Source organism: Rhinoderma darwinii, chromosome 1 (genome assembly GCF_050947455.1).
Source record: "Rhinoderma darwinii isolate aRhiDar2 chromosome 1, aRhiDar2.hap1, whole genome shotgun sequence".
NCBI classification, from domain to species: domain Eukaryota; kingdom Metazoa; phylum Chordata; class Amphibia; order Anura; family Rhinodermatidae; genus Rhinoderma; species Rhinoderma darwinii.
Window position 1 is genome coordinate 636,196,108 of NC_134687.1, and position 16,008 is coordinate 636,212,115.

Sequence of the window (16,008 nt, forward strand, 5' to 3'; positions counted from 1 at the left end):
AAGGACTGGTCCTCCCACATTGAGCATGTCAGGAAGGTGCTCCAGGTCGTTCGAGAAAACAAACTGTTTGCGAAGACCGAAAAATGTGTGTTTGGGGTGCAGGAGATACCATTTTTGGGCCAAATCCTCACTCCTCATGAATTCCGCAAGGACCCTGCCAAGGTCCAGGCTGTGGCGGAATGGGTCCAACCTGCCTCCCTGAAGGCGTTACAGTGCTTCCTGGGGTTCGCTAATTATTACAGGAGGTTTATTGCTAACTTCTCGGTCATCGCTAAGCCTCTTACGGATCTCACTCGCAAAGGTGCTGATCTCCTCCACTGGCCTCCTGAGGCTGTCCAGGCTTTTGAGGTCCTTAAGAAGTGCTTTATCTCGGCCCCGGTGCTGGTTCAGCCCAACCAAATGGAGCCATTTATCGTGGAGGTTGACGCGTCCGAGGTGGGAGTGTGGGCTGTCTTGTCCCAGGGTACCAGGTCCCTCACCCATCTCCGTCCCTGTGCCTACTTCTCCAGGAAGTTTTCACCCACTGAGAGTAACTATGATATTGGCAACCGCGAACTATTAGCCATTAAATGGGCATTTGAAGAGTGGCGCCACTTCCTGGAGGGGGCTAGGCACCAGGTAACGGTCCTTACCGACCACAAGAATCTGGTTTTCCTAGAATCTGCCCGGAGGCTAAACCTGAGACAAGCTCGTTGGGCGTTATTTTTTACCAGATTCAACTTTGTGGTTACCTATAGGGCTGGGTCTAAAAATGTTAAGGCTGATGCACTGTCACGTAGCTTCATGGCCAGCCCTCCTTCGGAGGAAGATCCTGCTTGTATTTTGCCTCCAGGTATAATCATTTCCGCTATTGATTCTGATTTAGTCTCTGAAATTGCGGCTGATCAAGGTTCAGCTCCCGGGAGCCTTCCTGAGAACAAGCTGTTTCTTCCCCTGCAATTCCGGCTAAGGGTACTTAGGAAAAATCATGACTCTGCACTATCTGGCCATCCAGGCATCCTGGGTACCAAGCACCTCATTTCCAGAACCTATTGGTGGCCTGGGTTGCTTAAAGACGTTAAGGCCTACGTCGCAGATTGTGAAACTTGTGCTAGGTCCAAGACTCCCAGGTCCCGAACTGCGGGCTTACTATGTTCTTTGCCCATTCCCCAGAGACCTTGGACCCATATCTCCATGGATTTTATCACCGATTTGCCTCCATCCCAAGGCAAGTCGGTGGTGTGGGTTGTAGTAGACCGCTTCAGCAAGATGTCCCACTTTGTACCCCTCAAAAAACTACCCAATGCCAAGACGTTAGCTACCTTGTTTGTCAAACACATCCTGCGTCTCCATGGGGTTCCTGTCAATATTGTTTCTGACACAGGGGTACAATTTGTTTCATTGTTTTGGAGAGCCTTCTGTAAGAAGTTGGAGATTGATCTGTCCTTCTCCTCTGCCTTCCATCCTGAAACTAATGGCCAAACTGAGAGGACTAATCAGTCTCTAGAACAATATTTAAGGTGTTTTATCTCTGACTGTCAATATGATTGGGTGTCCTTCATTCCCCTCGCTGAATTTTCCATTAATAACCGGGTCAGTAACTCGTCGGGGGTCTCCCCCTTTTTCTGTAATTTTTGGTTTAATCCATGGTACTCCTCCATTTCACCTGGTGGTTCCAACAATCCCGAGGTAGATGTCGTTCATCGGGAACTGTGCACAGTCTGGGCCCAGGTTCAGAAGAACCTTGAGGCGTCCCAGAACATCCAAAAGACAGATAAGAGACGTTCTACTAAGCCCTTGTTTGTGTTCGGAGATTAATTTGCGCCTTAAAGTCCTGTCCAAAAATTTGCTCCCCGGTATATAGGGCCATACAAGATCATTGAGGTCCTTAACCCTGACTCCTTCCCGCTGGAGTTACTCCCGTCCTTTCAGATACACAACGTGTTCCATGCCTCCCTCCTGAAAAGATGCTCCCCATCCTTGGCTACCTCGAGGAAACCTCCGGTCCGTGTTCTCACCCCTGAAGGGGTAGAATTCGAGGTGGCCAAGATTGTGGACAGCAGGATGGTCCAGGACTCCCGCCAGTACCTGGTCCAGTGGCCCCTCATAAAAGGGGGGGGGAATGTAATGGATTTGCCTGACACAGCTTCTTTGTCGACGCCCGTGGATAATCAGCCTGCATCTGTGCCTAGGTCTGTTAGAGTGACTCGATCTGCTACCACTCAGGCTGGGAGGCTGAGGAGTGGGAGAACCTATCACAGCCTTGCCAGATGGAGATAGCTCCCGTCCTCTGTCTATTTATACCTTCATTTCCTGCTCCTCCTTTGCCTGTGATTCTGTCGGTTTCCTGGCTCTGCTGCACCTGCTATACTATTGACCTCTGCTTCAAATTGACCCTGGCTTTACTGACTACTCTCCTGCTCTGCGTTTGGTACCTCGTACACTCCTGGTTTGACTCGGCTCGTTCACTACTCTTGTTGCTCACGGTGATGCCGTGCGCAACTGCCACATTTCCCTTAGCTTCTGTGTACCCTTGTCTGTTGGTCTGTCGTGCACTTATTGAGCGTAGGGACCATCGCCCAGTTGTACGCCGTCGCCTAGGATGGGCCGTGCAAGTAGGCAGGGACTGAGTGGCGGGTAGATTAGGCTCACCTGTCTGTCTCCCTACCCCGTCATTACAATTGCAGTATATTGTGTTTCTGACAGGCAACTATTAAGCCCTGGGGGCAGTTGCGGGGGGCACGATAGCTGTTATAGGGAAGGTCGCCCCCCTCTTTCCAACGATTTAAATGCTGCGGTCGCTATTGACCGCAGAATTTAACGAGTTAAATGAGCGGGATCGCTAGTTTCTCTGAAGTGTCGGCTGTAACAAACTGCCGACACCGGCATCGTTTGGAGCGGGTTAACTCCGTGAGCCTGTTCCATACTTCCCCTACCCGACTTTGGCATATGGATACGTCAAATGTCGGGAAGGGGTTAAACGTACATAGTTGATCCAAATCCACCTCCCCTGCCCATGGCAAGGCTTCCACAACATACATCATCACGGGGATTGCCACCTGGATCGGCAGCCCAAGTGCTCTAAAGAGCTGGGCTACCATATTCACATTCTTAATGGGTTTCCATGAGGATGCAATAAAATTCCTGCTGCACCAAATGGGATCATACTCATGTGCAATGCCAAACGCAGACCTGAAATCAGTGAAAGTGTTCGCTGTCTGATCCTCGGCCATTGTACAGGAATAATGTGGGTGCTTTCAGCTCTGCCTCTTGAGATGACATACTAGGAAGAAGTGCCTCATGCTTATTTACATCATGGAGGGTAACTATGGCATACTCAGTTTTGTACTCTCCATCCTGATGGTATCTGGAACCATCTACAAAATACTCAAGATCTGCATTAGGAATTGGGTCTGTACATACGTTTTCAAGTCCCTGTGTCTGACTCTACGTTAATTTTAAGCAATCATGGAGAGGGTCAGAATTATCGATGTCTGTATTTTCGTATCTTTTGGATCCAGCGGAAGCAATGTAGCTGTTCAAAACACTACAACTTTGTTAATAAACATGTGAAACAGCAAGGAGATGCTTGGTTTGAGCTTGTTGTAGTATTTCACTAAGTGTGTGGGACCATGATAAGGAGATCATGGTTGAGGACAACATCAGTGGCTTTGTCCTTTAGACACAAAAGGGAGCATCTCTCATGCTTGGGTCAAGGTGTGCGGAGTAGTAAGTTATGTGTCTGTTTACCACCTTGTTTTTGGGTTAGAACACTTTGTGCATGACCCTGGGCTACATGACAGAAAAGCATAAAGGATGGGCTTATTGTAATTAGGAAGTCCCAGGGCTGGTGAGGTGACAATGGCTTCCTTTAGGGCATAGTAGTTAGATCAAGGTCAGTATAGTGTGTTACAGAGGGTGGTATTTAGGACATCAATGTGTGGGGATAAGACACAATTGGCGTAGTGTCTTTTGAGGACATTTCACATTCCTTCTGACAATCCTATGTACTCTAACCCCGCAGTTGCTGCCCCTCCCATCTTGCCACACTCCTGTAGAACTATACGTCTCAGTAGGGCAAAATGCAGAATAAAACTATGACGCCGATGTATTTATAATTCTAAAACTTGACTACACAGATTAGCTTTTTTTTCTCCTTTAAACGTATAAAGTACTTTAAAGGGGCAGCCTATTTAGACAACCTTGTACAATTAAATTCAGTGTTCTAGGACTCTTTCACACACTCTAAAATAACTGAACGTTTAATTAGGTCAGTAGATACACAAAAATTATCTCAATATGAATCCTGAGAGACACCACACATCAAGCAGTACAGCAAGTTTAGGAGTAGGAGAGCATGAAGTATAGGTCTAAAATCAAACTTATACCATGGCCACTTGGTCTCCCAGCCCACGAGCCATGCAATCCCTGCTCGATTGGTAAGCTTTGTTAACCCTTTTTTTTCAGCATGGGGAAGAGATTTCCCACATTCTCACTTGCTTTGTATACATGTGAGAGACACAGACACGCTGCCCATAGAGGTGCATGGAGAGGCGCAAGGAGGAACAGAGAGAGGAGAAACAGCCTGCAGATAAGAATGATATGTCACCCCATTGTTGGATTCTCAACTACATTGCTCATTACTTCTTAAGTCTGATCTTAGTTTTCTGAAGATAGAATATGGTATACGAGGCAGGAAAAGTTGAAATTGTGGAACTAAAAAAGTTTAAGTGCATTTAATTTTTTCTGGAAGATCTATTTTCTCTCTCTTTATAAAATGCTCCGCTGTGAGCAGGATTCAAACATGTGTGGAGACCCCAATTCCAACACCTTAACCAATTTTAGTATTCTTAAGAAATAAATAAGATTTGGGTTAAGGGCAATCATTCTGTACTGATATGATCTAAAAAAACGGCTGACCCTGACATTATTTGCACACGCAACCTTCTGATTTGGAGTCAGATAAGCTACCATTGTACCACAAGGTCAATTGGTGTTTAACCCAAGACTTAAGCATTGTTGCTAGAACTTATGAGAGGATTGCCCACTAGAATTATTCACAGTGCAATCATAGGTTGAAATTCCCAACAAATGTGCAGTTACACCCCTAGACTGTATTCCCATGTTGTGGTCGACATGTGGCAGTTTTTTTGCAGATATTTCTGGGACATGTGAATGTGGTTGTTTCTGCAGCATGGGGCTCTCCTGATTCCCTCTCTGAACATCCACCTAATGCGTCCAGTGCCGGTGCTCATTCATGTTCATCGCCTGGATCCTCTTGTACACGGGGCCGCAGTGATTCCTGCATTTGTACAGACCAGTCAATAAGAATCGGCACACTAGAAGCGAGTTCTTCTTACCAGCACTGCCCACATTAGGTAGATGTTCTAAAAGGGAATCAAAAGAACACCAGAGGGCGTCATAACAAGTATTTAACAGCAATATCTAGTCACAGGAGCAGTGTTTATAAATAATTCCAATGAAGAAATTGTACTGTTTTACGCAAGCTAAAAAGAGAAAAGTAATATTTACTTGTGTGACAACTTCTTTAACCCTTAAATTTAAGCAGTGCCTTGCTATATTTCTCACTAGTTACAGTATAAGCAACAAACCCCAAGAAAGTTGTAACATGGCTAAACTTAATGAGGAAAATTGACAAAGCTAAAGGATTTAACTAAAGGGCCTCTAAAAATTGAGAGCAGGAATCTGATAGGTTGCTATAGGTAACTTTTCCCCTGCACTAATTTTGATAAATCTCCTACATCTCACTCCCTTACCAAATCATATAGAATTTTACAGAGGGGAGTCGCTGTTTACAGGTTCTTCCCAATAAAGGACTGATTTAGTTAGAGATGATCAAATCAGTAAAAAAAGGTGATTTATCAACAGATCCCCCATAACAATGACATTCACAGTGCCACCCATAGCATTGATATTCCCCTCATAGCAGGGACAGTCACAGTGAGCCAATAACCGGAATAAACACTGTAAGACTAGGTTCACACAGCGTTTTTGAACACTGATTCCGATGTTTTTTTAGCATGGTCTTTAGGTCTTACTAGACCCTAATTCTTACCCTTAAAGTACCTCCAGTTGTGTTCGCTAGAAGTTCAAATGTGATGGTGGGACACAGGAACGCTAGGGATCTGTGAGGTTAGTAATGGCTTTTATTCTTTTAATGCATCCCTCCTACCCCTCTACTTTTTGGAATAACTCAGAAAATCTCTTTAAGTTTATCTTGAGGATGGCTGGGCAAATTTCTCATTCTGTGACTTTTCTCCTAACTAGATATACATAAAGACTAGCAATATAAAAGATGAAGCCATAGTGTAATGCAGGGGCGTCGCTAGAACCGGGCAATCAGGGCCCAAGCCCCGGATCTTTGGCCCCGTGCCCCGGCGACTGCCACATTCGGGTTGCAATTTTATTACATAGGCCCCAGTTACTTTAGTAACTTTTACAGATGTGGTGCGGACGGCCGCAGCAGCCACCGGGCACCGAGCATATATGCCACTTTTGATGCATCCCATGATTTTATTTGCCTGGGCAGCAGCTGCCTGGCACTAGTTGCTAAATTTACTGTACACCAATATCCCCAAATCTTTTTCACTAGCAGTTATAACCAATGTTTTACCATTTAACACATAATTGTAAAATTTGTTTGCCCAAGTGCATAACCTTACATGTATTCACAATCAACTTCATTTGCTATTTCTCTGACCAAACCTCCAGCTGCCCCAACTTCTTCTGTAGCATTATATTATCCTCCTGTGTATAGATTACTTTACAGAGCTTAGTATCATCTGCAGATTCTAAAATTGTCCTCTGTAAACACTCTAGTCATTAATAAACATATTAAAAAGAAGAGGGCCCAATACTGACCCCTGTGGAAACCCACTGGTAACTGTGACCCACTCTGAGGATGTACCATTAATAACCACCCTCTGTTTTCTAGCACTGAGCCAGTTGTTAACCCAATTACACATATTTTTCCCCAGTCACAGTATTTTCATTTTATATACCAACCTTTTTTGCGGCACAGTATCTAAAGTCTCGATACACAACATGCACAGGTCTAGTCTAGAAATTACCTTCTCATAGACGCTAATCAGATTCGTTTCACAGGACCGATTCTTCATAATTGTGGAACCTGTGTGTATTTTGTAGCATTGTTTGTGAGCATAATCTATTATCTGAGGTTCTGATGTGATTTCGATTGTTGGCTTCCATACACACATTTAAGAAAGACCTTGTAAAACGTTGCATAGGATTAACATTGAAAGATGTTTGGCATTAAACATCACATAGGTTTTTACACTTTCTACAGCTCTCACTCCTTTCAATAGAGATACCCAAACAATTGTATTAGAGAGTTAGGTTTCCTTGATTTAAAGGTAAGCATCAGATCATTTAATCTCAGTGGGACCTCAATATTTAGTTTGTTAAAAAGTTTGATGAAAGTTTTTTTAATATTGCTGGTGACGATTCACGAATAACATCAGTCAATCGGGAATCTCAGAGTGAGATGGTAGAGAGGACTTTCAGGACAGCTGGAGTAGACTCGGAATCTGTGCCCAGATTAGTGAAATCCAGGACACTGGGGATGTAAGCCAACAATGTAGTTCAGCAGGAAAAGTCAGCAAACCATTTACATTGATCAATAATGTACTTAGTTTGGACTAGATCTATATTCAGCCAATCAAGTAAAATAAATGTGAACGTGGCTCCAGGTACAGATGGGTAAGGACTCATACACACGACCGTAGTGGTGTGCACGGCCGTGATTTTTCGGCTCGGACGGCCGCGGAGTGTCACCCACGGGCCAGCCACAAATCGCAGGCCATGCACATTGCCGCGTGCATTAATTTCTATGAGCCTGGAACGCAAAATACGCAAAAAAAGGCTCCTGGGCAATGAACGGACCATGGAAACCACGGTCGTGTGCATGGGCCCATAGAAATTAATAGGACCACAATTCACCCGCAGGTTTGCGGGTGAATTGTGGCCGCAAAAACACATTCATGTGCATAGGACCTTACTCAGTTCAGTTATTAGCTTTCCCACTGTTCATAATATCCAGAGATTTTCTAGTGACTGGTATAGTGCCAAGGAACTGGCACAGGGTGAATGTGGTGCACATTTTTAAAAAGGGCACTATGTCTTTTCCGGGTAATTATAAACCAGTAAGCTTAATATCCATCGTGGGAAAAATGTTTGAAAATAGTACTATATGTCAGAAAATAGTACTATAACTAACCTAACAGCCAGCACAGATTTACAGAGAGTAGAAGTCCAATGAACCTGATTTATTTTTAGAAATAGTGAAGTAGAAGCCTAGACAGTGGATACTGTGAATAAAGTGTTTTGAACTTTGGCTGTTTAATGTCTGTGAATAATTTGATGTATTAAAAAAAAACAAAAAACTTCTCATAGCATTTCCAACGTTACAAACAAGACTATTTTTTTTTCTCCATATGAATGCTCTGATGAATTTAAAAATTACATTTCCTTATAACAGTTTTTAAATATAAAACATCAAAATGGCTTTCTTCCTGTGTGACATTAAAAAAAAACATTCACTTTGTGTGACATTTCTCATGAGTAACAAGACCTGATTTTTGTGCAAAAGATTTCCCACATTCTGAACATGAATATGGCTTCTCTCCTGTGTGACTTCTCTCATGTCTAACAAGATGTGATTTATCTGTAAAACATTTCCCACATTCTGAACATGAATATGGCTTCTCTCCTGTGTGAATTCTCTCATGTGTAACAAGACTTGATTTATTTGTAAAACACTTCCCACATTCTGAACATGAATATGGCTTCTCTCCTGTGTGAATTCTCTCATGTCTAGCAAGATTTGATTTTTGTGCAAAAGATTTCCCACATTCTGAACATGAATATGGCTTATCTCCTGTGTGACTTCTCCCATGTTTAACAAGATGTGATTTATCTGTAAAACATTTCCCACATTCTGAACATGAATATGGCTTCTGTCCTGTGTGAATTCTCTCATGTATAACAAGATTTGATTTATCTGTAAAATATTTCCCACATTCTGAACATGAATATGGAGTCTTTCCTGTGTGACGTCTCTCATGTCTAACAAGATATGATTTATCTGTAAAACATTTCTCACAGTCTGAACATGAATACGGCTTCTCTCCTGTGTGATTTCTCTCATGCATAACAAGATGTGTGTTATCTGAAAAGCCCTTCCCACATTCTGCACATAAATATGGCTTCCCTCCTGTGTGAATGCCCTGATGTCTAACAAGATGTGATTTCTCTGAAAAGCCATTCCCACATTCTGAACATAAATATGGCTTCCCTCCTGTGTGAATTTGCTGATGTCTAACAAGATGTGATTTATATGTAAAACTTTTCCCACATTCTGAACATGAATATGGCTTTTCCCCTTTGTGAATTCTCTCATGTGTAACAAGGTTTGATTTTCGCGTAAAACATTTCCCACATTCTAAACATGAATACGGCTTCTCTCCTGCGTGAATTCTCTCATGTGTAACAAGACTTGATTTATTTGTAAAGCACTTCCCACATTCTGAACAGGAGTATAGTTTCTTTCCTGTGTAACTTCTCTGTGTAAAACGATCTGAGCTTTTGGTGAACTGTTTGCCACACTGAAACCTTCTACCCCCTTTCTGAGCTGTACTTCTGGTAGTAATCTGTGATTGCTCAGGTGCAGGTTCCTCATGATTAGGGGAATTATGGGATAGATCTGTACTGTAAAGTCCTGTATGAAGATTAAGGATAATGAGGTTTTCTCCTGAAGACTGCTGCATATCATCTTCATCTTCTACTTTATAATTTAGCGATAACATGGCGTTTACCTCAGAGTTCTTAATGGAATTTTCTATCAGGATTAAAAATAGATAGTGATTTTTTTTCTTCAAAACAACAATGTAGACACATTTAGAACATTTCTATTAGACTGGTAACAAACATGCAGGTTTTTTTATGCAGTTTGAGCTTTATCCAGAAGAGGATCCAGCAGGAAGGAAAACTATAAGCCATTCCTTATGAATCTACCCCTGGCTTTGGCTCAAGAAAACACACCAAGAACTTCCAGAAAAACGACATGTATTATTTCAGCCTTAATTCATATTTGAAAACATTTTAAAATATATGACGTCCAGGATTACGGTCTACACCCAGTCACCACCATTACTGCCTAAATTACTTGACTTGATGAAACTCAAACATTTGAGAAGCACAACCGTATCTGGCAATCAGGCCTGTCCTCTGCCGACAAATTTAGCCATTCGCTACAAATTGGGCATCACTATAATACGAAAACAAAGCAGAACTGTCAGATATTTACACTGCGCTGTCTGAGGACAACATAAAGTAGTGAGACATGCTGATTTAAGCGGTCTGTCACTTAGTAATTTGCAATAGTTTAGGAGATTGTACATGATAGCAATAAATGGCTTGAGGCCAACGATAAGCACGCTCCCCGTCCTCGAGCCTATAGAAAGAAATGTGTCAAACAGCGGCTAGAGGGAAGGGGGAAGCATGCATATCATTGGACTCAAGCCCTTCATTGCTAGACACGTGAGGCACCTATATAGTCTAAAATCATGGCCAGTCTACATTTAACAAGATAACGTGTTTACAGACATGATAATGTGGTCTGTAGAGCAGAACGTCTGCACAGTCAGCAGATCTCAATTTTATAGAACATCTTTAGGATGAAGTGGAATAAACAGAGTGAGGTTATCAATCTGCATATGTGATGAGGTTTTCCAGTACCTTGTTGTATCCATTCCACTAAGAATTCAGGATGTTGACCATTGTTGTCACCTACTCTCATCACATACTTGAGATACTAATCTCGCAGGGCACCACGAAGGGAGTTGTTTCAGCGATTTCTGGACATCTTCTGGATTCATACCACAAAAAATTTCCCCTACATGTACGTGCGAAATGGGATGCAGATGTGGGTTTTTTCACTGATGAAGACTGGGAGGATGTTCTGGCGAATACGCTTGGGTTATCCTTGAGTGAGGCTCAGAGGTATTCTCAGATGTTGCTAATTCATAGAGTATATAGAACTCCTGTATGGCTGCATAGGTTTGGGATATAGAGGAGATGCAGAATGCCGTCGCTGTGACATTGATGATGCCCACCTCCTTCATATGATGTGGGAGTGTACCGTATTGGTGCCTCTTTGGAATGAAATAATAGCTTTGATTCATAGAGTATATTGTATCTCGATTCAGGCAGATCCTAGGTCCTGTGTATTGGGACTGCTAGAGGGAAATTAAGTCAATGAGGGAATATCTGTTGGAATTATTCGAATATTGTACCAGGCTGGAAAGTTAATTGCCCAAAACTGGATACAGCCCCCCCCCCCATGACGATAACAGAATATATTGGTAAAATGAATGACATCACTAGATAAGAAAAGGAGGTGTATCATAAAAGAAGAGCAGATGGTAAGTTTGAGAGAATATGGGGGCCCTGGATAGACACTCCGGGAATACCTTCACCTCACATTTAAAAATCGATATTGGATAGAAGATAAGAAAGCTATTGACTTGTGTACGCTGTTCTGATAGATCGGTCGTTGGAGATGCATCAATTCATGCCAAGCTCTATGTCTACTATGTTTTATTGCTATATGTGTACTTGCTGCCTAGATTGCTGCTTTGATGATTTGTATAATGAAACTGATACAACTTTTGTAACGAGAGGGAGAATTAGGGTGGTATTGAGGGGGGGGGGTATTGTTTATGTATGCTTTATATTTGTAAAATTGTCAATAAAAAATAATTTCATTAAAAAAAACAAAAGCAATCAGGATTTTCTAAGGGAAAAGAGGGTCCTATTAAGAACTAAAAAGGTAGACCTAGTAAAGTGGCCTGAATGCAGATAATCATCACTGAAATGCTTTTGTACATACGCCAACTACATGTGAAATACGAGCTACCTAAAAATCATGGATCTGGAAGTAAAAAAAAACAAAAAAAAACAAATAAAAAAAAAAACACACATCTTCATCGCCACTGTAAAAGCTTCTTAAAGACCCTTAACCCCTTATCGACTAATATATCCGTCACTAGCAGGTGCTAGTTCCTGCATACCGACAGATATATCCATCGCTCTGATCTGGTGGGTACTGCCACTGTACCCACAAGATCAGCGGCAGGAGCACGGCTGTTATACACAGCCAGGTTCCTGCCACAACTGCCGGAATCAAAGCACTCTTCGATTCCGTCAGTTTAAGCCATTAGATGCCGCTGTTAATAGCGACAGCGGCATCTAATGTGTTTCATAGAGGGAGCTTCCTCGGTTACCTCATTGGCAGCCCCGCAATGACATGCAGCCGGGGGCCTAACATAGGAACCACGGTCTAAACGGCACCCAAAAAAAACCGGCAAAATTCTTTTTTTTCTCCCATTCCCCCCATAAAAAAAAAAAACTTAATGGCTAAGTCTCATGTACCCCAAAATACTACCAATGAAAACTACACCTTGTCCCTCAAAAAACAAACACACATATGACTACAATCGACAAAAAAATGGAATGCGGCGATGCAAAAAATTCTCTCTTTTTTTAATAAAAAGGGTATTTTGCAAACGTAGGACAACATAAAACCTTTACATGTTTGGTATCCCCATAATTGTGCCAACCCTTAGAATAAAGGTAACATGTTATTTATGCCGCATAGTGAACGGTATAAATTTATAACGCGAAAATCAATGCTGGAATAGATGTTTATTTTCAATTCTTTCCTAAAATAAAAGTTAATCAATATATTAAAACGCACCAAAAAGTAGTGCAATTGGAAAATACAACTCATCCTGCAAAAAACAAGCTCTTATTCGGCTATGTCGACGCATTAAAGAAAAGTTACGACTCTTGCGAAAGTAAAAACACAAAAGATAATCCTTGGTGATTAACTTGCAAAAAGGCCTGGTCATTAAGGGGTTAAAGAAGACATGTTCCAAAAAAGCTAATCGACACATACAGAGATGAATAAAAGATGGTAGCCCCCATAGTGAAGTAAAAGTTAGAAAAAAGAAAAAAAGTAAAAACACAAAAACACAAATAAATAAAATGTATTTTATTAACACACTAAAAGCAAATTGATATAAAAAAAAATTTTTTTGCGACACCTGTCCTTTAAAAAACCTCCCAATTCACTTTCTAAATTCATCATTACTTACCTCTGGTAACACCTCCTGGAATTTCCTCCTCCACTTCTCTCCCCAGACAGTAGAGACAAGATGTAGGCCACTTTGGCGTGATGAGAAGCAAACTGATGTGCCATCATCTCAAAATGGATTGTGCACGAATCCAAAAATCCTCTGCAGGACACAGCTTGAGCTGGTGGTGTTTGTGCCAAGGCATTTAACCAGTTCAGGACAGGGCTATTTTGAGCCTTCAGGACCAGACACAGTTTAGCCATTTTTAAAACACGTTAGACCGTTATAACATTTTTATTTTTTGTTCTAACATGATTTTTAGAAACATTTTTTTTTTCGTAGTGAAAGCAGGTTTTTTTTTAATTTATATAATTTTTATACACATCCATTTTGCTATTTTTGAATTTTCAGGCTTATAATTTGAAAATAGTAAAAAAAAAAAAAAAAAAGCTTTTTACATTTCAGCCAATTACTTCTAGTAATAATAAGTTTAACCCTAAAATAGACCTTTTATTTGTGAAAGTCATTGTCTACCATAAGAGAGGGGGGAGGGGGGTGGGATGGGACATTTATTTCGGTTTTTTTGCACTTTTGTTGACTTTTATTTTTTTATTATTATGGTCTGTCACACAAGGTCAGAAAGAAAAAATTGGGGGACTTTATTATTTATTTTGACTCTTACACCATGCAAAGCACTCCCAGTGACAGGGGAAATCAGCCCTCTTATAGTGACTATCGTCACTAATAAGGCTGTGCTGGGTCTAGTTAGAAGAAACTTCCCACTAACAGCATCCCGGCGATCGTCTGACCAGGCACATAAATCACCGGGACCATTGGAGGCAGCGGCGCTGCCACTGCCTCTATTTTATACACAGCGCTCAGCTAAAACCCCTTACTGTAAATACACTATGGTTTTAAGGACCTTGACCACCGGCCGTTTATATAGAGCTGGCGGTTGGGTACCAATTGAACAAGACGACACATTTTGTAACAATTGATCCTGGCGGACATGTTGTCTAAGAAGTTTCTGGGCCAGGTCATAGACTTTAGGCAAGGGAACCTCATCGGGGTTCATGTCCTGAGCAAATGGTTACGGGCCCATAGAAGTAGTGGCCCAAACTGTCACAGGGCCCATAGAAGAACCTAATTGCTATGTCTGTTTTATACAGGGAAAGCTGGGTGGAATTTTGGCACGTACTGGCCCTAGAAGAGAAGGATCAGTATGCATACTAGAAGCGGCAGTGCTGGCCACGAGCCAGAAGCAGCCTGGGACCGGTAAGCATTTGGCAGCGGCGGCCATTACAGTAGGTACATATTATAGGCTCAATGACATTTAAAAGGGTGAGTATAGCAATACTTAAGGTAGACCCATCAGGTTACTTATTATGACACCTCTTGCTCACTATTTTCCATTTGTCTAAAGCCTTGAATGGAGGAGGCAAAAAAGATAGGATATCTGCTGGTGTTGCCATATTCCATCCTTTTAGAAGATTAAGGTCTTCATCGAAGATATTTAATATGAAGCTCCATTACAGCTAATAATAAATTTTATGGTGAATCCCATTTATATTTAATTGCCATAAAGCCAAGGTGACAGTCATACATTTTCGTAAGGTTTTCAGGGTGGTTTAAGTTAATTGATCTCATTTCAATGGAGATCTACCACCAATCCATCATTTCTCCAATGAATGAATAAGGTTGACCAAATTTATAGAATTGACAAAAGAGCCGCAACAGCACATCGCAGCTACATATCGTTCTCACAAATCAGGAGACTGTGGAAAAACTTTCGGATCTCCCCTAAATACTACACATCGATGGCAGCCCTGACTCAAGAAAATCCTCCAACGACCAGCCGAATTAAACCACAACATTGTTAGAACTCAAATGATACTAAAGGCTTAGCCTCAAACTCCCAACCACTCTCATCCCTTACAGTCAAATTGGTTAATGCCATGGTTGGTTAGTATTGAACTTCCATCGTAGTCTTGCTCTAAGTATATAGTCACACACGGCAGATTTATTAACGAAATGTCTGGGACTGTTCCCTTCATCAGAATGGGGATTGCTGAATCCATGCGCATGCTGCAGAAACAACCACACCCAAATATATGGAACAATTTTCAGTTTCAGAAATTTTTGCTACAAAATCTGTCGCATGTGAATCCACCCTAATAAATTTTTTTCTGATTGTGGTACAAACGTTTAGAACTTGAATCGAACTTTAGGGCTTTAACGTAGTGATAAATAAACTTATGACATTTCCTTCTGTATAAAAAAAATCTGTGAATTTTCCTTTTAATAAATTATTGCAAAATGAATTATTTTTCTTTTTAAATTCCATCACCGTTATCATTTGATACTGCTTGAACAAAGAATATTGATATGTCCATATATATTTAGAAAAACAACAATATTTACATGGGGCATCCTTCCTGTCACTGTGGATTCTCCTGCATTGTGGGGGAATTTATGAATACAGTGATAAGAAGTGAGGTTCATGGTGACAATTCAGCGTCACTGCTTTGACAGTAAACAAGGCTCTTCTTTTCTTCCTCATTTCCACAATACTTTTCCTCCATAGTTCCCGGTCACAGTTGACCGCAGGTAAATATAATTTGGGTGTTTGGCAGATCCAGGCTACTCCCACCAAAAAAATGAAACATGCTTATTGGCTGTTTAAGGTCTGAACGACCTGATGTATTACATTTTTTGTTTTACTCTTATAGCATTTTCAATATTCCAAACGAGAGTATGGTTACTTCTGTATGGGAGTCCTGAGAGAATTTCTAAAATGTAATTTCCTTATAAAACACATTTATTTTTCACATAGAACACTAAAATGGCTTCCTCC

The 16,008-nt window shown here is 41.4% G+C and overlaps 1 protein-coding gene across 2 annotated transcripts in view; it reads right to left on the reverse strand.

The window, feature by feature from the left end:
- Positions 1-8,318: 8,318 nt before the first annotated feature.
- The window catches only part of LOC142661812 (uncharacterized), a 49,318-nt gene continuing 41,628 nt past the window's right edge, over positions 8,319-16,008 (reverse strand). The window contains exons 7-8 of one of the 2 annotated variants that reach the window (XM_075839530.1): positions 13,188-13,190; positions 8,319-9,563 (exon numbers count right to left, since the gene is read on the reverse strand). In XM_075839530.1, the coding sequence (XP_075695645.1) occupies positions 8,556-9,563; positions 13,188-13,190 (1,011 nt within the window). In that variant the 3' untranslated portion in view covers positions 8,319-8,555. Of the gene's footprint in view, positions 9,857-13,187; positions 13,191-16,008 lie in introns of both variants that reach the window. The other variant, XM_075839449.1, reaches the window with a different exon arrangement.